This window comes from Trematomus bernacchii, unplaced genomic scaffold, assembly GCF_902827165.1.
Source record: "Trematomus bernacchii unplaced genomic scaffold, fTreBer1.1, whole genome shotgun sequence".
NCBI lineage: Eukaryota > Metazoa > Chordata > Actinopteri > Perciformes > Nototheniidae > Trematomus > Trematomus bernacchii.
Window position 1 is genome coordinate 1,996,589 of NW_022987644.1, and position 24,012 is coordinate 2,020,600.

Below are 24,012 nucleotides of genomic sequence, written 5' to 3' on the forward strand. Positions count from 1 at the left end.
TGGCCTAGTACCGGCCGGCGGGTCCTAATTCACAGTTTTTCTGGCCTCATAAAATCGTGGGTCTAGGGCCAGAGACAACGAGGCTGAGTCGGGCTGAGTATGCTAAACTAGAGAGAGAATCGCTGGCAAGGGGGCTACAACTACAACAAGATGGACATATTTGACCGTGATTTAATTGTAATACACGTTTCAAATGATGCCGAAGTAACAACATACTGATACCGGTTAGTAAAACCATGAATTAATGCTTTGACAAGTCTGCAGACAGACGGCAGGCGAAAAACCTTTTAAATGCGTTTTTTTCTAAATGGAGATTGGCTAAGCTAACGCAGTATATGCTCCGACCGTCCACACTCACAACAACGGCCTATACAGACATAAATAAAGCAGCGACTGTATTCACCATGACACAGACAGTCTGTGGTTTGTACTTGTTTAACTTTTGTCTAGTTTCTGAACAGATATGAGGAGCTGTGAGCTCTGAGTGCTAACAGCTAACGGCTGATGTTGTTTTTCTGGGGTTCTCATTGAAGATGACGTCACGGCTCCGCCTACACTGCGTTACTATAGATACTACCCCAGTTCCTAAACTGTAATGGAAATGCGCCATAAAGTGAGCCAGTCCTAACGAGGCCTAGCCATACCGAGCGAGGCCGTGCGAGGCCGTGTAGTGGAAATGCGCCATTATTTTGGGAACTTTTCTTTTATACCAGCATCAGGTCAGAGTTCAGTTTTCAAAACCTTTCTCTAAAACAGAATGATGATTGACTGATTCATCTTCTGGACTTGACTGCATTTGAACACAAAATAATCTCTTTTCATCCTGACACATGAGTTGTTGTTCGCGATGGTTCAAACCTTAGACTTTGTAAATCCAAAACCTAATAATATAAGGCTTCTACAATACATTAGATATAACTGGTAAGTGTTTTCTTTATTTTTTTAGTTTGGAATATGTTTTAAGATATTTATCTGCTGGTTAAATAGTTTAAGACATAAACAATACATATAATTAAACACATTTGTAGTGTGAGATTGAGGCACTGGTACTTTCACTTTTGTTTTCCTCCTACTTTAGTTTGTTCCCGTTTGTTTTTTCAGGGTCAATAAAGTGGCAGTTTTGCCATACCAATGCATTGTCTTTTTCAGTCTGCATGGTTTAAATGTCCACTCTTTGTGTGTTTTAGAAATGAATTCAGCAGCGTCTCTCACAGTGAGTCCTGACAGTGTGCAGCACTTCACCAAAACGTCTGTGTCACTGAGCTGTGAGGGAAACTCCACTGAGTGGAAAGTGAGGATGTTTACGAAACCTGACTACCTTTATCCCTGTTCTTCCTGGGGGACAATGACTGGATCCACATGCACAATAACCAGCAGACAGGTTAGTGGAGTGTTCTGGTGTGAGTCTGAAACCGGACAGTTCAGTAATGCAGTCAACATCACCATAGATGGTGAGTTTTAATTATTTAAAATGTTTGTTTGAATCCAAGGAGTTATACATCATAACGTTATCATTCTGTGAAATGTTGTTTTCCAACAGACAGACCTGAGGCTGTCCTCACTGTGTCTCCATCATGGCCGAGTCCTGGAGCCTCAGTAACTCTGAACTGCAGGCTTGATCATCCGTCTGCTGGCTGGAGCTTCTACTGGTATAAGGCTGTTCCCAAACTGCCAGACCACTCCTACAACTCCTACAGCTATGAGCTGCTACCTGGCAGCGAGAATGGGACTGAACAGCATCTCTTCATCATTGATGGACAAACACACACAGCAGGATATGTGTGCAGAGCAGGAAGAGAGGATCCAGTGTTTTACAGTTGGCAGAGTAAACCTAAGTTTGTCTGGTCTGGAGGTCAGTATGTTCTTCCTTTTTCTTTCTTTCTGTAGTTTGTGCCACCATTAGGCCAACAAATGTCTTTATCAAAGTTTGCCTGGTCTTGAGGTTTGTTTTGACTTTTCCATTATTGCAAAATGGAACAAAGTCACTTATTTTGGGAACTTTTCTTTTACACCAGCATCAGGTCATAGTTCAGTTTTCAAAACCTTTCTCTAAAACAGAATGATGATTGACTGATTCATCTTCTGGACTTGACTGAATTTGAACACAAAATAATCTCTTTTCATCCTGACACATGAGTTGTTGTTCGCCATGGTTCAAACTTTAGACTTTGTCAATCCAAAACCTAATAATATAAGGCTTCTACAATACATTAGATATAACTGGTAAGTGTTTTCTTTATTAGTTTGGAATATGTTTTAAGATATTTATCTGCTGCTTAAATAGTTTAAGACATAAACAATACATATAATTAAACACATTTGTAGTGTGAGATTGAGGCACTGGTACTTTCACTTTTGTTTTCCTCCTACTTTAGTTTGTTCCCGTTTGTTTTTTCAGGGTAAATTAAGTGGCAGTTTTGCCATACCAATGCATTGTCTTTTTCAGTCTGCATGGTTTAAATGTTCACTCTTTGTGTGTTTCAGATTTGAATTCAGCAGCGTCTCTCACAGTGAGTCCTGACAGTGTGCAGCACTTCCCCACAACGTCTGTGTCACTGAGCTGTGAGGGAAACTCCACAGAGTGGAGAGTGAGGACGTTTACGAAATCATACCTTTATCCCTGTTCTTCCTCGGGGAAAATGACTGGATCCACATGCACAATAACCAGCAGCTGGGTTAGTGGAGTGTTCTGGTGTGAGTCTGAAACAGGACAGTTCAGTAATGCAGTCAACATCACCATAGATGGTGAGTTTTAATTATTTAAAATGTTTGTTTCTGAAGTATTATGTTGTTTTGAAATGTGAAGGTGACAACAAGCATTAGCCAAATGTCTCTTCAAATTAGTAAAACTTCATAAAAAAGGCTAATTTGCGAAGTGATTTCCAGGGGTACTTCTCTCAAAGATCAAAGATAATATTCTGTGTTTTAATGTCCTCATACATCTACCTGACATTTCAGCTTCTGCCAGACTAGGCCAGTTGTGCATAAACATATTAAATCTGCAAAAGCTGATGACTCTGTCAAAGCCTTTATATTCTTTGATTTCTTTTCAGATGATGAAATGATCCTGGTGAGTCCTGTCCGTCCTGTGGCTGAGGGACGTTCTGTCACTCTTAGCTGCAAGTTCAAGACAGGATCTGTTCTTTATAATGTGGATTTCTATAAAGATGACAAACTCATCCAGAACGATACCAGGAAGGAGCTGAACATCTCTGCAGTGTCAAAGTCAGACGAAGGCTTTTATAAATGTAAACAGAGAGATTCAGCAGATGGTAGGACGTCACCAGAGAGTTGGTTCTCAGTCAAATGTAAGTATGATTTTTAAAACCCTTCCTTTTTTGTAAGCTGTGTTACAGTCTGAGATAAAGAAAGTTTAGTTTCATCTGAATTAAACTGTGTTTGTGTAAGAGAGAAAGGTTTTATAAAGTTAATCTATTACAGGAAAGTGTTGGAGATATAATATTAATAAAGATTACTTATAATAGCAGCGTCCAGGCCTGGAAAAGCCTCTCAATTTCCCATTCTTCTGATCGTTGGGCTGCTTGGTGGAGTTGTACTGATTATTCTCCTGCTGCTGTTCCTGCATTTATACAGAAAGTCAAAAGGTGAGATCATTTTCTTCTGATATCAGATGGACTCTAATGTAACCACACGTACTGTTTTAACAGTAGGACACTTTGCAAAACATAATAACATAGCAGCAAATGTCTTCTTTTAACAGATTCATGCTGTATCAGGTTGGTACAACGCTCTTTTTTATTTTATTATGAACATGACAGCAGTGATATGTTCCTTTATAAATCCACTTCATTTACTACATGTGTTTTGCCCACCAGATCTCAGAGGACCAATCAGAGCACTGCTAGAGACCACATGATCAACCAGGACGAAACTAACCAAAGGGAATATGCTTCCGTTCTTCAGGGTCAGCCTGAATCCTTAATACGTTTTGATTTTTTTGTGAACGTAGCATCCGCGTAGCATTTCCATTTCTCATTGGTTGTTTTAAAAAATGTAGGAGTTCATACAGAGGGATTTTAATATGAATTGGGTTTGATTTTGATTTCTCTTCAGATAATGCCTGTCTCTATGAAACAATCAAAGGCCCTGAAGGACCTGCAAATGGTACAGTATAGTAAATATAAATACTGGAATATGACAATTCAAGGTTCACTCTTTTAAATATAAAATACATTTTATATTTCAGATGAATCCAGGGATGCGACATATTCTGTGCTCGAGCTCAAAAAAATGTCTAAGAAGGGTGAGTATTTGATTTATATGTCGTAATAACATACAATAATTAAGGTGCTTTTGTAGGCTAGCAGTGCCTAAATTAAGTGAAGTAGGGCCTATTGTCTTTTCATGCTTTCTCCTGATCTGTCTAACAGGGGGGGGAAATGAACCGGAGGATTGTGTTTACTCACATGTGCAGATGGCATCAGCTGCAGGTATGAAGAAATACTACTCGCTTTAAGCTTTTGATATGGTTACGTGCTGCCTGCTAGGGTGTCATTTTAAAATGTACCACAAGGTGTTGCCAAAGTCAGCAATGTTCAAATCCTTAAAGGGGACCTATCATGCAAAATGCACTTTTGTACGTCTTTTATACATGAATATGTGTCCCCGGTGTTCCAGGGAACTCACCAAGTGTCAGAAAACACAACCCTCTCTATTTTCCTCCATACCAAAATCTCTAAAAAAGGGGCTGCAACGGATCTGATAAAAACTGATCCAGATTTGAACACTGTCCTGACGTCAGGACAGTGGCGCTACGGCTATTGGGCCAACTCCACCAATCAGGAGGAGACAGCCACGGCCATTGCCGTTCGAAAGCGCTGGAGACGCTGTAGTACATATGGCTGGCCAGTAGATGGTGCTGTTCTCACTGAATCTGCCCTTGCAACTAAAGAGCTAAAAAAAATTCAAATTGAGCAAAATGAGGCATGGCTAAAATGCATGATCTGTTTGGTATTTTGAAAAAAAAAAAGTATAAATATGCCTTATATAGGTATGGTCCTACACTATATTATTCAAATATAGCATGATAGGTCCACTTTAACATAACTTTTTCAATGTTTGTTAAGTTTATTTTCTGACAATTCTATGCATTCATGAAATAATCATCAGGGCATATTACATTTCATTTATCTGTATCAATACATGTTTAATTGTTGTGAATCTATCTAACTAACTTTAATTTGATATTGTGTCAATCGGAATGACTGCTTTTTACATATAACAAAACCAACAACACTAATTATTTTTTTACTTTCAACAAATGCAATATATGCATGGATTAAACATTCACTTTTTAGGCTTGTTTAATCTCTTTTTGCATGCAATGTCTTTTACAGTTTTCACGGTTAAAATGTCCCCTTTTTGTTTTTCAGATTTGAATTCAGCAGCGTCTCTCATAGTGAGTCCTGACAGTGGGCAGCACGTCACCAAAACGTCTGTGTCACTGAGCTGTGAGGGAAACTCCACTGATAATCCATCATAACATTTATGTCAAAATGGAGTTTTCATAGAGTGTATGAGAGCTACAACCCAGCTTCCGGTTTTGGGCATTCTGGCTACGCATCACTCATTCACCAATGGGTAATGTTTAGATGGATTTTAGGAACTTCCCCTCGATTATATTGGCTCTAACGGTTAAAAATAGGTGTCAATTGTCAAAATCGAACGAGGGGGTCCATAGATATGGAAAATGCACCCAAATGACCCCAGAAGTGAGGTTTTTTTTCTAAATCTCTCTATAAAGGTCAAATGTCACTTGTTTTGCATCAATCTTGATACAGGGTACTTATTATATGTTATAGTTTGGATTCCTAAAGCTTTTAGTCTACTATCCCATCATTCAAGGGTGGTTTTTTGTGTGAGGGTGATGTGTTTTCTTTTGGACGGAGAGGGACGACGATGACGACACCTCGTCGTCTGGGATTTCCGGCGACCGCCAGGAAGGCCAACAGCACAGGTCTGCGCGACAGGACTTCCCGGCGGTGATGACTATGGCGGCGGAGCGTGCAGGCTTGCCGCTCCCCCCACCGTTGCCACCGAGGCCGGTGAGCCGCCTGTGTCAGGGCTTCTACGGCCCGGCCAGCACAACCGGCCTTCGTTTCACCCCCCCTGCCAGACATCTGGCGGTGTGTGGAGGCCACATGGCGGCAGCCACTGAGAACGAAGGCTCCGGTGGCTACTTGGGCTGGAATCCTCAGAGTGGAGGGCCACTCGGACACGGAGGGTCCCGGTGTGCCCCCACTGGATGAAAGCCTGGCGGCCCATCTGCTTCCGCAGGCAGCCGGGTGGGCAGAGGGGAGAAGGCCCCTGCCCCCCGTTGCCGCGTGACCGCGAAATGCTTGAGTATCTGGATAAGATATTCAGGCTCGGGGCGCAGATAGCGGCGGCGGCCAGTAATCTTGGTGTGTTGGGAGTGTCGCTGATTACCTCTCAGCAGGACACCTCCGAGACGATCTCCTTGGGGCCCCCGTTGTTATTCTTTTTCTCATATTTTTTTTTTATGTCTCTTAAACCGTTATCCCGACTTTTTTCTTTTTTTATCGTCTTTTTTCTTTTTTTCACGAGATACTAACCCGTTATCCCGACTTTTTTTTTTTTTTCCATGTCCCTTTAGGGGCTCCGTAGACTCTAGAGACAAACCAGGGGACTTTATTTTTAATCTGTGTCTGTCCATTTGGTGTAGTATTTTATCCAATATTACATTTTGTCTATATATTAGTCACTTTCTTATGAAATGCCAGGTTTTAGGCCTTGGTTTGAACATTCAATCCTGAAAATGAAAAATATACAGTCTATGGTGTGAACGCGATCTGCTCTTTAGTTCATCAGAACTAAAGAGTTCTGATGAACTAAGTACGGCAAATTACTTGGTGTGAAAGCGTCTAATTATTTGTACGATTCAGTATCTGTTCACACAGCAATTACGAGAGCCCACAGGAAACATTATATTTAAAGTTATAGCTTGTAGCCTACATACTGTGACGACCCCTCCACACCACTAGGCGTTCCGTGGTCTCTCTCTTGTTTGCAGGTTCCAGTGCTGTGGGTGATCGTGGACTGACGAGCTGCACCTGGGCGGCTGCTATAATACAGCCCATCGCGTTTCGGGAGGCCCTCTCTCAATCCTCTCGCACACTTCCCGTGTAAGCCTCGCGCCGCGGCTGTTTATTTTTGTGTCCACTAATAAATTATTGTTATATTTTCATACCCCTCGTCTCGACTCCCAACTTTTTGTTACAGCCCACGAGCCAGGTTGTAACACATACAAAATGTACATTATAATTATGTTAAAAAACGATTTCATAAAGGTTTATTTTCTGCTCATATGTGGTCCATGTTTCGGTAAGCCATCAAGTTGACTTCCGTTGAGTATAACTATTATTAAAGATTGATATAAAATAAAAACTGTATATATTTAAATGCCCTCTTTATACCTCTATACTAGTATTTCCTGTGAAGTGTCATGCAAATGTATGTGTAGTCATTCAAAGGAGAGGATGTTCAAAAATGGCGTTTATTTAAAAAAGAAAAAAAAAGAAACAAGAAGACCACCATGCTGACTTCTGCCTACTGAACAGAAACATTGTAGATAGAAAATGGCGTTGGACGTTCGTTGACACAAAGCTCCTTATTAAAATAAATAAATACAATATCCTCCCCGAATCAGTTTCTCTTCACAGGAACACAGAGAAACCCGTCCCACCGCTACACACCAGAACAAAGTCAGAGAACATTTGACACATTTAGCTTAAACTCCACACAGTGTCATCCAGACGTTAAACAGACGTGATGTTCAGAGCATCAGATTCAGTGTCACGTAACAATTACACAAATCATGTCAGTAGTGTTCAATGTTCACTAACGTAGGTAAATATAACTGGAAATGAAAAAGCTGCCATGGTTATTATGGTGCTTTTATACAATCAGTGCCTTCACTGAGGGGGTGATCTCTGGAAGAGTCACGTAACAGAATAAATATATATATTAAAGAGGAGTGTTACAGTAATGCCGAATTGTAGTGCCAGGCCCAGGGTCAGTTAGCATTTTTAGCCGCGGGATTCCTCTGCAGATTTCCAATGCTTTTCTGATAGAATTTGTTATTTATTTGAGAAATAATGTGGTTCAATTAAGAGTTGTTCTTCCTTAGAAATTGTAGCTGTAAATGTGATACAGATGAGAAGACAGATATTGTCATGTCTGTGCTTCAAGTATAGAACCGGGAGGCGATTAGCTTAGCATAAAGCTAGTACACAGCTATCAAATGCATTTTTTTACACCACCTATCAACATTTCTAAGGTGTATTGATAAGGACATTGAGATACAGTAATGCCAAATGTTGGATTTGGAGTGATGTTTGTGCTATAACTATTTCTTGACAAACAACTGTTTATGGTGAAAGCTAATACAAATCCCTCTAAGACCATCATTTGTCATTTTTGCAACAAAAGAATTATTTGTAGCAGGATTAAACTTGTATTGGAAATCTGCTGTGCATGCAAACCCACGGTAAAACAATAACAACAACAAATCTGGGCTGGCCTACAACACATACAAACAAAAGCAAATGTTCATTTTGACATTATAGACACAATACAAATTCTCGTCAGTCATCAGTCCTTATTTAAATAAAATAAAAGTGTCTTCCAGAGGGCACATATTCAAACTGAACCATCCCAAAATTAAAATTAAAATGTCCGACCCTTTACCCTCCATTAAACAAGGAACCAGACCCTAACTTCCTTGTTTATCTTCCTAATGCAGTGAAACAGGAGAGCTACACCTGTAATCTGCCAATTTATTACACACATGTCCTTCCCACAGGCCGGAGAACATAGAAATCATAAACCATGAGAAATGCTGGTGTGAGGAAATGTGCGACAAATCTGGATGTGCTTCTAGAGAGAGGAAACTACACTGAGCAGAGACGCTGGATGCTTTTATTTTAAGAGGGTCCTGTTTAAAAGCTTTGCGGCCGTCAGTGACTGGTTATAAGTCGGCCGGTTCTTAGCTTGGCTCAGTTTCAATCGCTGTCCTCAGGATAATCCTAACTACTGTACGCTAGCTGTGGCTTCTCATGCTTTCTTCACCTGACATTAGAGTGAGGAAACAGCTATGCCGAGAATAACTCGTGAATATTTAAGCAGCCTGGGAAATCACCTAGTCGGTTTAATTTGATCTCTGCGGTGGTGCTGAGGCTGTTTAAACAAATCCTCTCGTCTAAGTTGAAAGAGGATACAAACACTGCTGCTCCTGAACAACGTCTACTTGTGTTGTGTGGCGACAGCTTATGACTTTTATGGATTGCAGAAATTAAAATGATTGAACGTGTAATGCCAACATGGTCCCAAAGAAATAAAGAAAACGGAATAACGTGTAACAGGGTGTAGAGATGAGAAGGGTTGTTAGCAGTAACAGTCTAAAACACACACTGAGCTTCTAGACTTTCACAGCTTAGCGATCGTAGCATTACATTAGCACAAAGCTAACTTAAATCTGCACTCTATTAGAGGAATATCACATTTTAAGTGACAAAAGATATTTTAGTTTGAATCAAATTGGACACAAATGGAAATAGAGCTTTTCCTCATCATGAGTGGTGTAATCTGAGTTTATGTGATGCAGATTTTCCGTCAGTTTTCTGCAATTTACACTTAGACTGGTGTAGGAAAAGCTTTCTACTACATAGAGTAAGGTATGACCCAGTCCCTTTGGTCAGATGAAGTCTTATTCCACACTCAATTGGGGTTATTTTAACATATTTGTTCACAGATAAAACAAGCAGTTGTTCACCAGCGCTCATCAGCTCCAAATGAAACACAGAGATGGAGAAAAAATTCACAAGAGCAAAACTAAAACAAGTACAAATCCAACTGTAAGTCAGCATTCTCCATCCCACTTGTGTCAGTTCAACATGAAGCAGGCGGTAAAAAAAACTAAGTATTGCACTGGTTGGGTGTGAGTCTATGGATGGGCGGTCATCATATAAATAACAACAACAAGAACCAAACAGTTTTTACCATAATAATAATAATAATAATAATAATAATAATAATAATAATAATAATAATAATTGCAATGCTAATAAAAACAGTTCAGACTCTGCTGGTTTACCACTGCTGCCAGCTGAAGTCGTCGTTGGATCCGAAGACGATGAAGAAGCCCAGGATGGTGCTGAAGATCACCACGTTCCCCGTTAGCACGAGCGCACACGCCCCCCAGGCGATCTGAGAACAAACGCATCAATAATTCACATTAACAAATGCTGCGCTGAATGCTGCCAGGCTTCAGCGCATATTGAGGGCAAAATATACCGGCTGTCAACAGCAAGAGTTTACAGAAACACTTCCACATACTGCTCTACGATGAGATGTCAACAGCAAGAGTTTACAGAAACACTTCCACATACTGCTCTACGATGAGATGTCAACAGCAAGAGTTTACAGAAACACTTCCACATACTGCTCTACGATGAGATGTCAACAGCAAGAGTTTACAGAATCACTTCCACATACTGCTCTACGATGAGATGTCAACAACAAGAGTTTACAGAAACACTTCCACGCTGTTGTTGTGTTCAGGAGGAGACGTTAACAGCGGCTAAATGCTAATCATGTCAAACTGCAGCCGGTACCTCCGTCTTTCAGGGCTTCTGCTATGTGGCCAAACATGTTTTCTTTTACAGTCATTTTTGTTAATTCACTATCTGGTTTGACTGTTTTTTCCTCAATGGGATATGGCTGTTTGTATATCACTTAGTCCTGTTGTGTTATAAAGTAAGACTTATCTTAAAATGGAAAAGGTTCTTGAGGATTTCGAGTAAATTGGGGTCATGTTTAATTGAACAAACCTATCTTAAAACACCCAGTTACAAACTCTGTACATTTTTATGAGGTGTTTTGTGATTAAAAGTCATTTCTTTACCCGATTGCATGTGCAGTGACCAGAGGACTAGATACAAATACAGCAAGAGATATGTGTGAGTTTGTAAAGTAATGCTTTGATTACGGCTACAACAGACCTTTCCTTTTTTATTAAATCGATTGGACTTTAACATATCACATCGGTTTAATAGAAAATAGTAAAAAATGTCCGTTCCAGTTTCTCAAAGTTCAAGGTAAGGTCTTCAAATGTCTTGTTTTGCTAATCCAAAATCCAAATAAATTCAAGTTGTTAATGTTATTGTCGTCAAATCCCATAAAAACACCAACACTTAGTGGCTTCTCTACCCTCTCTGTTTCACTAAAAGGCCAAATAGTTTTCCTTAAACAGCTAATAGCTTTTTGCAGACGTTACCAAACAGGAAGAAATAGTGGATGAATCCACATGTGGAGCTTTAGTGAGTGTTTGGGGCAGAAGCAGAGTTTCCGTTAGCCGGTAATTACCGAACTTTGACCGCATATATGCTGCAGACCGGCAAATCTAAATCTCTCCGATCAAAATGTCCGGTCAAAATAATTTCCCCTTCCTGGGGGACAATGACTGGATCCGCATGCACAATAACCAGAAGCTGGGTTAGTGGAGTGTTCTGGTGTGAGTCTGAAACAGGACAGTTCAGTAATGCAGTCAACATCACTAAAGATGGTGAGTTTTAATTATTTAAAATGTTTGTTTCTGAAGTATTATGTTGTTTTGAAATGTGAAGGTGACAAGCATTAGCCAAATGTCTCTTCAAATTAGTAAAACTTCATAAAAAAGGCTAATTTGCGAAGTGATTTCCAGGGTTACTTCTCTCAAAGATCAAAGATAATATTCTGTGTTTAAATGTTCTCATACATCTACCTGACATTTCAGCTTCTGCCAGACTAGGCCAGTTGTGCATAAACATATTAAATCTGCAAAAGCTGATGACTCTGTCAAAGCCTTTATATTCTTTAATTTCTTTTCAGATTATGAAATGATCCTGGTGAGTCCTGTCCATCCTGTGGCTGAGGGACGTTCTGTCACTCTTAGCTGCAAGTTCAAGACAGGAACTGTTCTTTATAATGTGGATTTCTATAAAGATGACAAACTCATCCAGAACGATACCAGGAAGGAGCTGACCATCTCTGCAGTGTCAAAGTCAGACGAAGGCTTTTATAAATGTAAACAGAGAGATTCAGCAGATGGTAGGACGTCACCAGAGAGTTGGCTCTCAGTCAAATGTAAGTGTGATTTAAAAACCCTTCCTTTTTTGTAAGCTGTGTTACAGTCTGAGATAAAGAAAGCTTAGTTTCATCTGAATTAAACTGTGTTTGTTTAAGAGAGATGTTTTATACAGTTAATCTATAACAGGAACGTTTAATATAAAATAAATATTAATAAAGATTACTTATAATAGCAGCGTCCGGGCCTGGAAAAGCCTCTCAATTTCCCATTCTTCTGATCGTTGGGCTGCTTGGTGGAGTTGTACTGATTATTCTCCTGCTGCTGTTCCTGCATTTATACAGAAAGTCAAAAGGTGAGATAATTTTCTTCTGATATCAGATTGACTCTAATGTAACCACACGTGCTGTTTTAACAGTAGAACACTTTCGCAATGCAAAATAATATAGTAGTACATTTATTTTCTTTTATTATGAACATGACAGCAGTCATATGTTCCTTTCATAAATCCACTTCATTTACAACATGTGTTTTGCCCAACAGATCTCAGAGGACCAATCAGGGCCCTGCTACAGACCACATGATCAACCAGGATGAAATTCAAAACATGCAACAATATTCTACTCTCCTCCATGGTCAGCCATTGTCCGGTTTGATAATATGATTTATTTTAACTTTTGGCCTTAATTGTGATTAAAATGTGGCTTGATTTTCACTTCTCTGTAGGTGATCGTTGTCTCTATGAAACAATAGGAGGGCCTGTAGAAGCTGGAAATGGTACAGTATCTGTGTTTAACATGGAGTAATAGAAATACTACTGCAGTGGCCAGCAGTGTCTAAATAAAGTACAGGAATTGCCCTTTGATACATTATTTTAATCCTTCTAACAGGTGCCAGTAATGAACCAGAAGAGAGCCTTTACTCAAATGTGGCTGCAGGTAATGTCAAGTACAAAACACTTTTATACATATACACATAAATATACTAAAAGCTTTTATAATGTGCCGTGCTGCTTGCCAGTTTCAGCAATGAGCAAATCCACCAAATAAAGCTTTTACACTTTTTGTGCATTGTTATACAGCATGTTGTTTTCCAGTAATGTCTTGGTTTAATGATACATTACTTAAAATATCATAATTATTAAATGGCAAATGTAAATATGTTCACACACAAATGAATTGGCATTAACATACATTGTTTTATTCAAAAATAGACAGTACCATGAGCAGAAATGACCCAATGATAATAACTTATTTTGGTTTTCTTCCAGATCAATAAAGACATCCTCATGGACAGAACCAATGGAGCGGATAAAAACATGAAAAACAACATCCTTGTTTCAGCAATTGAGTGTATTTGCTGCTTTTGTGTAAATAGCGCAGTGCCTTTTAAAAAAAATGCCTTTCTAGGAACATGGTGAATGCTTTGCAATTCAACTGTACTTACTTTCTGTGTACTTATATTTAGTGTAAAACATTGTACTACCACCTTATCTGTTAAATGTCTGATTCAGATCATGTGGCTCGAACCTTGTTGTACATTGAGTGATATTAGAGCCAGATACTAATATATGCAGTATGGACACATACTTTAGCACTGTAGATGCACACAGTGGACACACAAATATATTATTAATAAAACCCAAATGCAATTATACCTGCATGTACTGTTCAGTGAATGATTCTTACTAGATGCTACCACAGGGTGCCCACAAATTATCTAATGCCTTGAATTTATCTGCAGAAGTAGTCTCTTGCAAAAGCCAAAACATCTGAAGTCACAGCACCACCAATAGGTCAAACAAGCTTTTCAGATTCAAAGGAACTGAAGCACACACCTTTTGTACAATGTATTTGTTTTCTTTCAGATAGTTAGGGCCCGTTTTTTGTTTTTTATTTATAAAAATAAAAATAACTTGGTTTACCTTATCTAATTTTTAATAATACAAATGTTCTGTATTGTGTGAAGCAGATTAACCAAAATAACTAAGAACATGATGGAATTTCTCATACGCTTGTCACCAATAGAAAAACATGAACCCACAAATCTTATCTTTATTGCATGATTTCAATGCAATCAAAGCAGTAAAGCCTGTCCAGGAAGAAAACAAGGCAGAACATTTTATATTTTTCAAACATGTTATTGTCATTACAAATGGTAACCAAAACCCTTAATGCAAAATATAATATGTTTTCTGCTAGTACTTTATTATCTCGTATGATTTCAAAATGTGAATACACGTTACTGTGTTTCTACATTGTCCATGAGCATGGGCGTAATTTCATCTGGGGACAGGGGGGACATGTCTCCCCCACTTTTGAAAATCCCGTTTGTGTCCCCCCCCACTTTTCAAATGTGTTTTAATTTTAATTTTTGGTACGCAAGCGCTTATCGCCAGGGAGGAGCACAGCCTCTGTGTGTGTGTGTGTGTGTGTGTGTGTGTGTGTGTGTGTGTGTGTGTGTGTGTGTGTGTGTGTGTGTGTGTGTGTGTGTGTGTGTGTGTGTGTGTGTGTGTGTGTGTGTGTGTGTGTGTGTGTGTGTGTGTGTGTGGCACTAGTGCATTTTGAGTGAGTGAGAGCGAGCGAGAAAGACAGAGAGCGCATCAGTTACGGGGATTTTTGTTGTTAGCATCTGGTGCTAGCTCAGAGCTAACGGACATTAGAAGCTGTTTCTACAACAAGGAGAGGGAGAGCTCTCGCCTGTCAGACTGAGAGGCTGATAACTACAGCTCCGTGAGGTAAAGGACTCTCTGAGGGTTTAGATCAGGGGTCGGCAACCTTTTTCATATGAAGTGCCATTTAAAAAAAATGTGATCAGTGTGCCGACGATCGTGAATTGTCAACGGGGGGGGGGTGAAGAGCTCGACGCTCGTGAACTGTCAACAGGAGGGCGGGGAAGCAGTTTGTGGACCTCTTTAACCTGTCAACGCAACTTACATGATGCCGTTTAAACACATTTAAATAATTGTTTAAACGGCATAATAATAATGATGACCGTCCGTTCTGTGATTCTCCAGAACACTCAGATGGCCAGTCCGTGCCTGTGTAGCATATGTTAAAGAGAGCGGGGCTGCATTGCGTGCATGGCTTCCTTCTGCAGGTAACGGGGAGACGCGCTCTGGCGGCGGTCTCGTTCAGGATCCGAAAATAAAATTTTAATATTTGTTCCACTTATTTATTCCACTTATTTATTCCACTTATTCCTAGTGTGCCACTGGTTACGGTGCCGCATGCCAGGGGTTGCCGACCCCTGGTTTAGATAGTTAACTTTAGACTAAGTTATCTCAGTGGGTTTCAAACGGTTTGGTCACCATTTATGTACATATTTCCAATGCACACCTTTATTTAATATAGTTGTAAACAATAAGGTAGGAAATCACAATGTGTACTTTAGGAGAGAAAAACGTAAAAAATACAGATCCTTTTTGATCAAGGATTTTTGATTATTTAAATATATACAGTTCTGTTTCATGAGTGTTGAGTACTGTATCCATAAATCCCTTAATTTCCCCTCAAAGTGCGTGTAAACGTATACAAACAATATGCTGTATGTAGAGAGACGGAAGAAGGGAATCTACTGACGCACTACCGCAAACATTAGTTTGTCCAATTTATGTAAGTATGTTTTACTGAGGATATTTATTTTACTTTTTCTCCAGTCACTGTGCAGTTATAACAGAAGATTTATTTCGATATATGACCACAAGGTGGCGTCAAGCTACTTTATCTGATACTTGACCTACTCTACACAAATAGTCCTTCTGAAGTCTGGCAGCAGGGTCTGATGTCATGTAACTCCTAACTAATAACTAAACAATTGACTGCTTACGGTTCACTTCCTTAGCTTAGCACTGATGCATGGAAGTGGAAGCTTTCAATGTTGACTACCCACCACATTTAAAACTACACAGCTACTGAAGTGTCGTGGTATTATTTATTTCAACCATTTTTATGGAATTAACATAATCTTTGTTCGACTATGGATCAAATGTTGCACCTAGAAAAAACCTATTTTCTGTATTCAAATGATTGCTTTATTACTAATGATATAGATATGAAATGTTGCTCCCTTAAAGTAGATAGAGTCTATCTCGAGGAGGGGGCTGGACTTTGTCTCTCTTCACGTTCACTTCTGGTAAAGAGACTATGAGAGACTTCCTGTGGGTGAGGTTGTTTCTGAACTTAAGCTTGAATTCCTCCATAACACTCCATCACTGCGTTTCAACTATTTGGTTAAAGCTGTTACACACATTTCCATATGAAATATTGGTGAGAAGGCCCATGGATTATAAAGTGAGAATGACGCCTGCAATTGTATCTCCTTCTTAAAACTGTATGCACTTTATTTTTTCTAGAAAGACTTTATGCAGCAGCCTTTAGAGTAGCATCTGTGAAGAATCACGAGCACACAGGATGATCTTATCTACATCAGGAAGGATATGTTAATACCTTATCTCTGTTCATCATTAGAGGATAACCAAACCAATGTGCAAAAAAATGTGCTGTGTTAAAAGCTGCTCAGTTGTGTGAGCTTTGTGTAAAAGGGAAGGAAGCCCTGACCGTGTAAAGAAGTTAAAACACAACTTCCGTTTCCAATATTACATTGCATTTGTTTCTCTGTAGTTCCTGATTTCTCTTCATATGCTGCAGTTTCAGTCTTTCTATTTGCACAAAGTAGAAGAATTTCTCAGAAGCAGATTATCAGTGTTGGATGTGAAGATGGGACACACTTTGCTCTGTCTACGGGGTTTTTTCTGTGAGTACTTTTCCTGTTTTAATTGCCATTGATAAAACTTTTTAAATGCCTGAGGTTAATATATATTTCTGTCAGTTTGATAATGTCTGATTTAGTTTCATACTTATTTCAGTTCTGAATTTACTTTACCGTGGACAAGCTCAAGGTAATTATACAATTTTCATACTTCATACTTTTTGTTTACTCATTCTAGACAAATCTACCGATGTAACTCTCCAAACAACATCCGTTTGGTCAATGTATAATACTGTTTTTGACAAAAAGAAAACACATTTTACTTTTTGTATCTTGTAAAGGAAAGCAATAAAATCTATCTAAATGTATCAGGTAAGTTATCAAAGTAATACCACCATGACCAAGTTCAATAAAAAAAAAATGTATTTATTTATGAGCCATGTTGATGTGAACACGCAGTTTGGACAAGTTCTAATATATAATCTGTACATTATTGTAATGTTTTAACGTTTGAACAGCTCCACTGACGCTGTATAGGCAGGTGAAGTATACTGTACAATCCTGTGCTTTTCATTATCACAAATTCAAGAGTATTAAAATAAGAATAAGAAGACAGGGATCAGTTTCTTACATCAAAGCATTTACATAAAGATAATACTTCACCAACAAACCTTGTTATACTTTATTACCTGTGACAAATGGATTGTTTTCACATTGACAGTTTCTGAGAGTAAGTCATTTATTATCAGTTAACTTTTTTTTACTGTATATACAAATAGCATTTTGGTTATTATATTTAAGTACAGTTCACACTTAAATTAGTTTTTTACATACTGTATGCAGAAAATATGTAGGATCCAAGGAGTGCATGTAACCCACCAATTATACATCATAATGTTATCATTCTGTGAAATGTTGTTTTCCAACAGACAGACCTGAGCCTGTCCTCACTGTGTCTCCATCATGGCCGAGTCCTGGAGCCTCAGTAACTCTGAACTGCAGCGTTGATCATCCTTCTGCTGGCTGGAGCTTCTACTGGTATAAGGCTGTTCCCCAAAAGTCAGACCACTCCTACAACTCCTACGGCTATGAGCTGCTACCTGGCAGCGAGAATGGGACTGAACAGCATCTCTTCATCATTGATGGACAAACACACACAGCAGGATATGTGTGCAGAGCAGGAAGAGAGGATCCAGTGTATTACAGTTGGAGTGAACCTAAGTTTGTCTGGTCTGGAGGTCAGTATGTTCTTCCTTTTTCTTTCTTTCTGTAGTTTGTGCCACCATTAGGCCAACAAATGTCTTTATCAAAGTTTGCCTGGTCTTGAGGTTTGTTTTGACTTTTCCATTATTGCAAAATGGAGCAAAGTCACTTATTTTGGGAACTTTTCTTTTACACCAGCATCAGGTCATAGTTCAGTTTTCAAAACCTTTCTCTAAAACAGAATGATGATTGACTGATTCATCTTCTGGACTTGACTGAATTTGAACACAAAATAATCTCTTTTCATCCTGACACATGAGTTGTTGTTCGCCATGGTTCAAACCTTAGACTTTGTCAATCCAAAACCTAATAATATAAGGCTTCTACAATACATTAGATATAAGTGTTTTCTTTATTTTTTTAGTTTGGAATATGTTTTAAGATATTTATCTGCTGGTTAAATAGTTTAAGACATAAACAATACATATAATTAAACACATTTGTAGTGTGAGATTGAGGCACTGGTACTTTCACTTTTGTTTTCCTCCTACTTTAGTTTGTTCCCGTTTGTTTTTTCAGGGTCAATTAAGTGGCAGTTTTGCCATACCAATGCATTGTCTTTTTCAGTCTGCATGGTTTAAATGTCCACTCTTTGTGTGTTTCAGATTTGAATTCAGCAGCGTCTCTCACAGTGAGTCCTGACAGTGTGCAGCACTTCACCAACACGTCTGTGTCACTGAGCTGTGAGGGAAACTCCACTGAGTGGAGAGTGATGAGGTTTACGAAATCATACCTTTATCTCTGTTCTTCCTGGGGGACAATGACTGGATCCACATGCACAATAACCAGCAGCTGGGTTAGTGGAGTGTTCTGGTGTGAGTCTGAAACCGGACAGTTCAGTAATGCAGTCAACATCACTAAATATGGTGAGTTTTAATTATTTAAAATGTTTGTTTCTGAAGTATTATGTTGTTTTGAAATGTGAAGGTGACAAGCATTAGCCAAATGTCTCTTCAAATGAGTAAAACTTCATAAAAAAGGCTAATTTGCGAAGTGTTTTCCAGGGGTACTTCTCTCAAAGATCAAAGATAATATTCTGTGTTTTAATGTCCTCATACATCTACCTGACATTTCAGCTTCTGCCAGACTAGGCCAGTTGTGCATAAACATATTAAATCTGCAAAAGCTGATGACTCTGTCAAAGCCTTTATATTCTTTGATTTCTTTTCAGATTATGAAATGATCCTGGTGAGTCCTGTCCGTCCTGTGGCTGAGGGACGTTCTGTCACTCTTAGCTGCAAGTTCAAGACAAGAACTGTTCTTTATAATGTGGATTTCTATAAAGATGACAAACTCATCCAGAACGAGACCAGGAAGGAGCTGACCATCTCTGCAGTGTCAAAGTCAGACGAAGGCTTTTATAAATGCAAACAGAGAGATTCAGCAGATGGTAGGACGTCACCAGAGAGTTGGTTCTCAGTCAAATGTAAGTATGATTTAAAAACCCTTCCTTTTTTGTAAACTGTGTTACAGTCTGAGGTAAAGAAAGCTTAGTTTCATCTGAATTAAACTGTGTTTGTTTAAGAGAGATGTTTTATACAGTTAATCTATAACAGGAACATTTAATATAAAATAAATATTAATAAAGATTACTTATAATAGCAGCGTCCGGGCCTGGAAAAGCCTCTCAATTTCCCATTCTTCTGATCGTTGGGCTGCTTGGTGGAGTTGTATTGATTATTCTCCTGCTGCTGTTCCTGTATTTATACAGAAAGTCAAAAGGTGAGATCATTTTCTTCTGATATCAGATTGACTCTAATGTAATCACACGTACTGTTTTAACAGTAGAACACTTTGCAAAACATCATAACATAGCAGCAAATGTCTTCTTTTTTTAACAGATTCATGCTGTATCAGGTTGGTACAACGCTCTATTTTATTTTTATTTTATTTTATTATGAACATGACAGCAGTGATATGTTCCTTTATAAATCCACTTCATTTAGTACATGTGTTTTGCCCAACAGATCTCAGAGGACCAATCAGGGCCCTGCTACAGACCACATGATCAACCAGGATGAAATTCAAAACATGCCACAATATTCTACTCTCCTCCATGGTCAGCCATTGTCCGGTTTAATAATTTGATTTATTTTAACTTTTGGCCTTAATTGTGATTAAAATGTGGCTTGATTTTCACTTCTCTGTAGGTGATCGTTGTCTCTATGAAACAATAGGAGGGCCTGTAGAAGCTGGAAATGGTACAGTATCTGTGTTTAACATGGAGTAATAGAAATACTACTGCAGTGGCCAGCAGTGTCTAAATAAAGTACAGGAATTGTCCTTTGATACATTATTGTAATCCTTCTAACAGGTGCCAGTAATGAACCAGAAGAGAGCCTTTACGCAAATGTGGCTGCAGGTAATGTCAAGTACAAAACACTTTTATACATATACACATAAATATACTAAAAGCTTTTATAATGTGCTGTGCTGCTTGCCAGTTTCAGCAATGAGCAAATCCACCAAATAAAGCTTTTACACTTTTTGTGCATTGTTATACAGCATGTTGTTTTCCAGTAATGTCTTGGTTTAATGATATATTACTTAAAATATCATAATTATTAAATGGCAAATGTAAATATGTTCACACACAAATGAATTGGCATTAACATACATTGTTTTATTCAAAAATAGACAGTACCATGAGCATAAATGACCCAATGATAATAACTTATTTTGGTTTTCTTCCAGATCAATAAAGACATCCTCATGGACAGAACCAATGGAGCGGATGAAAACATGAAAAAGAACATCCTTGTTTCAGCAATTGAGTGTATTTGCTGCTTTTGTGTAAATAGCGCAGTGCCTTTAAAAAAAAATGCCTTTCTAGGAACATGGTGAATGCTTTGCAATTCAACTGTACTTACTTTCTGTGTACTTATATTTAGTGTAAAACATTGTATTACAACCTTATCTGTTACATGTCTGATTCAGATCATGTGGCTCGAACCTTGTTGTACATTGAGTGATATTAGAGCCAGATACTAATATATGCAGTATGGACACATACTTTAGCACTGTAGATGCACACAGTGGACACACAAATATATTATTAATAAAACCCAAATGCAATTATACCTGCATGTACTGTTCAGTGAATGATTCTTACTAGATGCTACCACAGGGTGCCCACAAATTATCTAATGCCTTGAATTTATCTGCAGAAGTAGTCTCTTGCAAAAGCCAAAACATCTGAAGTCACAGCACCACCAATAGGTCAAACAAGCTTTTCAGATTCAAAGGAACTGAAGCACACACCTTTTGTACAATGTATTTGTTTTCTTTCAGATATTTAGGGCCCGTTTTTTGTTTTTATAACTTGGTTTATCTTATCTAATTTTTAATAATACAAATGTTCTGTATTGTGTGAAGCAGATTAACCAAAATAACTAAGAACATGATGGAATTTCTCATACGCTTGTCACCAATAGAAAAACATCAACCGACAAATCTTATCTTTTTTGCATGATTTCAATGCAATCAAAGCAGTAAAGCCTGTCCAGGAAGAAAACAAGGCAGAACATTTTATATTTTTCAAACATGTTATTGTCATTACAATTTTTAAATGGTAACCAAAACCCTTAATGCACTTAAAATATAATATGTTTTCTGCTAGTACTTTCACTTTATTATCTCGTATGATTTCAAAATGTGAATATACGTTACTGTGCTTCTACATTGTCCATGAGCATGGGCGTAATTTCCACTGGGGACTGTTTTCAAAATTCCGTTTGTGTCCCCCCCACTTTTCAAATGTGTTTTAATTTAATTTTTTTGTGCGCAAGCGCTTATCGCCAGGGAGGAGCACAGCCTGTGTGTTGTGTGTGTGTGTGTGTGTGTGTGTGTGTGTGTGTGTGTGTGTGTGTGCGTGTGTGTGTGTGTGTGTGTGTGTGTGTGTGTGTGTGTGTGTGTGTGTGTGTGTGTGTGTGTGTGTGTGTGTGTGGTGTGTGTGTGTGTGTGTGTGTGTGTGTGTGTGTGTGTGTGTGTGTGTGTGTGTGTTTGGCACTAGTGCATTTTGAGTGAGTGAGAGCGAATGTATCAGTGTGCCGACGATCGTGAATTGTCAACGGGGGGGGTGGGTGAAGAGCTTGACGCTCGTGAACTGTCAACAGGAGGGCGGGGAAGCAGTTTGTGGACCTCTTTCACCTGTCAGCGCAACTTACATGATGCCGTTTAACCTGTTAAGCACCAAGCCTGTTTTTCATGTTTCAGGCTCGAAAATGACATGCCCAAAACAAATGACTACAACTTAACTTCTAAAAGGGTTATATGAATAATTTCTTTTATCAAAGCAAGGTTACATCTGTGAGTTGGAAGTAGAAGTGTCAGAATCAATATAGATGTTTTTTATTTTAAAGAAAATTTAGATTTTCCATTGTAAAAAACTGTAAATTATAGTGTCCGTCCAAAAATTCTTTTTTACAGATAGTGAAAACTACCCTTGGATGATGGTTCAGTAGACTAAAAGCTTTAGGAATCCAAAGTACAACATATAATAAGTACCCTGTATCAAGATTGATGCAAAACAAGTGACATTTGACCTTTTTAGAGAGGTTTAGCCAAAACCACTCCACCGATCCATCGATTTTGATGGTTGACACCTCTTTCTGACCGTTAGAGCCAATAGAATCGAAGGAGGAGGCCCCCACACACACATTCTGAAGAGAAAAGGTGGGGGCTGCGCGCATGTAATTTTGCGTCAGAGTGGACCTATCTCTAGCTCTGACATTTGGAAACTAAAAAGCAGTTTTATTGCTTATGGATTATCAGAAATCATTTCAAAGAGGACACAGATACATTGGATTAACCTATGGATTAACTGCAGCATCGATTTTTTATCGTTTTAATGCCATTGAAGACCAGTTTTGACCAAGGTAAGCCATGTTAGCATTTCTAGCTACCTAGCTCCACATGTTATGATGTACGCTTTCGTTTATAGCGTCGCAAATGTTTATCACTGAGTGTTGAGTTGGGCATCCCCAGATTCTGTGTCTCCAGCTGATGCTAATTGATGGGTTGGCTGTGCATCTAGGATAAGTAATAAGGGAGTTAGGAGTGAGTTTAGGTGCAGAGATAGGTTACATTATTTCGCTCGTGGGTAATTCAGAGGCTAAGTGTTAGCACTGTGGGTTTTTTTTGGAGAAAAAAAATTAAAAAGATCAGTTCGTTGAGTTTCTTCCCGTTACATGGATATAAAACATTCATAGTTTATTAAATATTAAGATTCCTTAGACGTTGTTTCCTGCAAATGACGCGTTTATCCGCCCGGTACCGGGGGGTTGGTGCGTAACAGGTTAAACACATTTAAATAATTGTTTAAACGGCATAATAATAATGACGACCGTCCGTTCTGTGATTCTCCAGAACACACAGATGGCCAGTCCGCGCCTGTGTAGCATATGTTAAAGAGAGCGGGGCTGTGTTGCGTGCATGGCTTCCTTCTGCAGGTAACGGGGAGACGCGCTCTGGCGGCGGTCTCGTTCAGGATCCGAAAATAAAATGTAATTATTTGTTCCACTTATTTATTCCACTTATTCCTAGTGTGCCACTGGTTACGGTGCCGCGTGCCAGGGATTGCCGACCCCTGGTTTAGATAGTTAACTTTAGACTAAGTTATCTCAGTGGGTCTCAAACGGTTTGGTCACCATTTATGTACATATTTCCAATGCACACCTTTATTTAATATAGTTGTAACCAATAAGGTAGGAAATCACAGTGTGTACTATAGGACAGTAAAACGTAAAAAATACAGTTTAAAAGGGAGTGATTAGTAAAATATGCATAAATAAAAGAAAGAATGCTAACTACAGATGGAGCATCTTATTTCAGACAGTTTGAAACGTGAGGGTCGTGATTGGCTCGTGCACGGTCCGTGATCGGCCCGTGATCGGTTTGTGATGAAGAGCCGGCCCCCAGTCTGACTTGATACCGCC

General features: G+C 38.9%; 2 protein-coding genes and 1 long non-coding RNA gene across 3 annotated transcripts in view; all 3 read left to right on the forward strand.

The window, feature by feature from the left end:
• The window catches only part of LOC117485225, a 34,558-nt gene extending 28,793 nt beyond the window's left edge, over positions 1–5,765 (forward strand). Inside the window, exons 7-16 of the mRNA XM_034133772.1 lie at positions 1,541–1,852; positions 2,485–2,745; positions 3,054–3,308; positions 3,486–3,605; positions 3,722–3,737; positions 3,837–3,925; positions 4,075–4,125; positions 4,208–4,264; positions 4,392–4,451; positions 5,394–5,765. Coding sequence (XP_033989663.1) covers positions 1,541–1,852; positions 2,485–2,745; positions 3,054–3,308; positions 3,486–3,605; positions 3,722–3,737; positions 3,837–3,925; positions 4,075–4,125; positions 4,208–4,264; positions 4,392–4,451; positions 5,394–5,503 — 1,331 coding nt within the window. The 3' untranslated portion in view covers positions 5,504–5,765. The remainder of the gene's footprint in view (positions 1–1,540; positions 1,853–2,484; positions 2,746–3,053; positions 3,309–3,485; positions 3,606–3,721; positions 3,738–3,836; positions 3,926–4,074; positions 4,126–4,207; positions 4,265–4,391; positions 4,452–5,393) is intronic.
• Positions 5,766–12,715: 6,950 nt separating this feature from the next.
• On the forward strand, positions 12,716–13,759 carry LOC117485239. Its single transcript, XR_004556212.1, has 4 exons — positions 12,716–12,738; positions 12,830–12,880; positions 12,994–13,041; positions 13,374–13,759. It is a non-coding gene; the product is annotated as an uncharacterized LOC117485239 (long non-coding RNA).
• Positions 13,760–16,649: 2,890 nt separating this feature from the next.
• Positions 16,650–21,156, forward strand: LOC117485231. The gene is made up of 11 exons (XM_034133780.1): positions 16,650–16,858; positions 16,971–17,003; positions 17,743–18,051; positions 18,682–18,942; positions 19,248–19,502; positions 19,682–19,798; positions 19,918–19,933; positions 20,044–20,135; positions 20,227–20,277; positions 20,391–20,438; positions 20,771–21,156. The coding sequence occupies exons 1-11, from the start codon at positions 16,744–16,746 to the stop codon at positions 20,776–20,778; spliced, it is 1,305 nt and encodes a 434-aa protein (XP_033989671.1). The 5' UTR covers positions 16,650–16,743; the 3' UTR covers positions 20,779–21,156.
• The last annotated feature ends 2,856 nt before the right edge of the window (positions 21,157–24,012 follow it).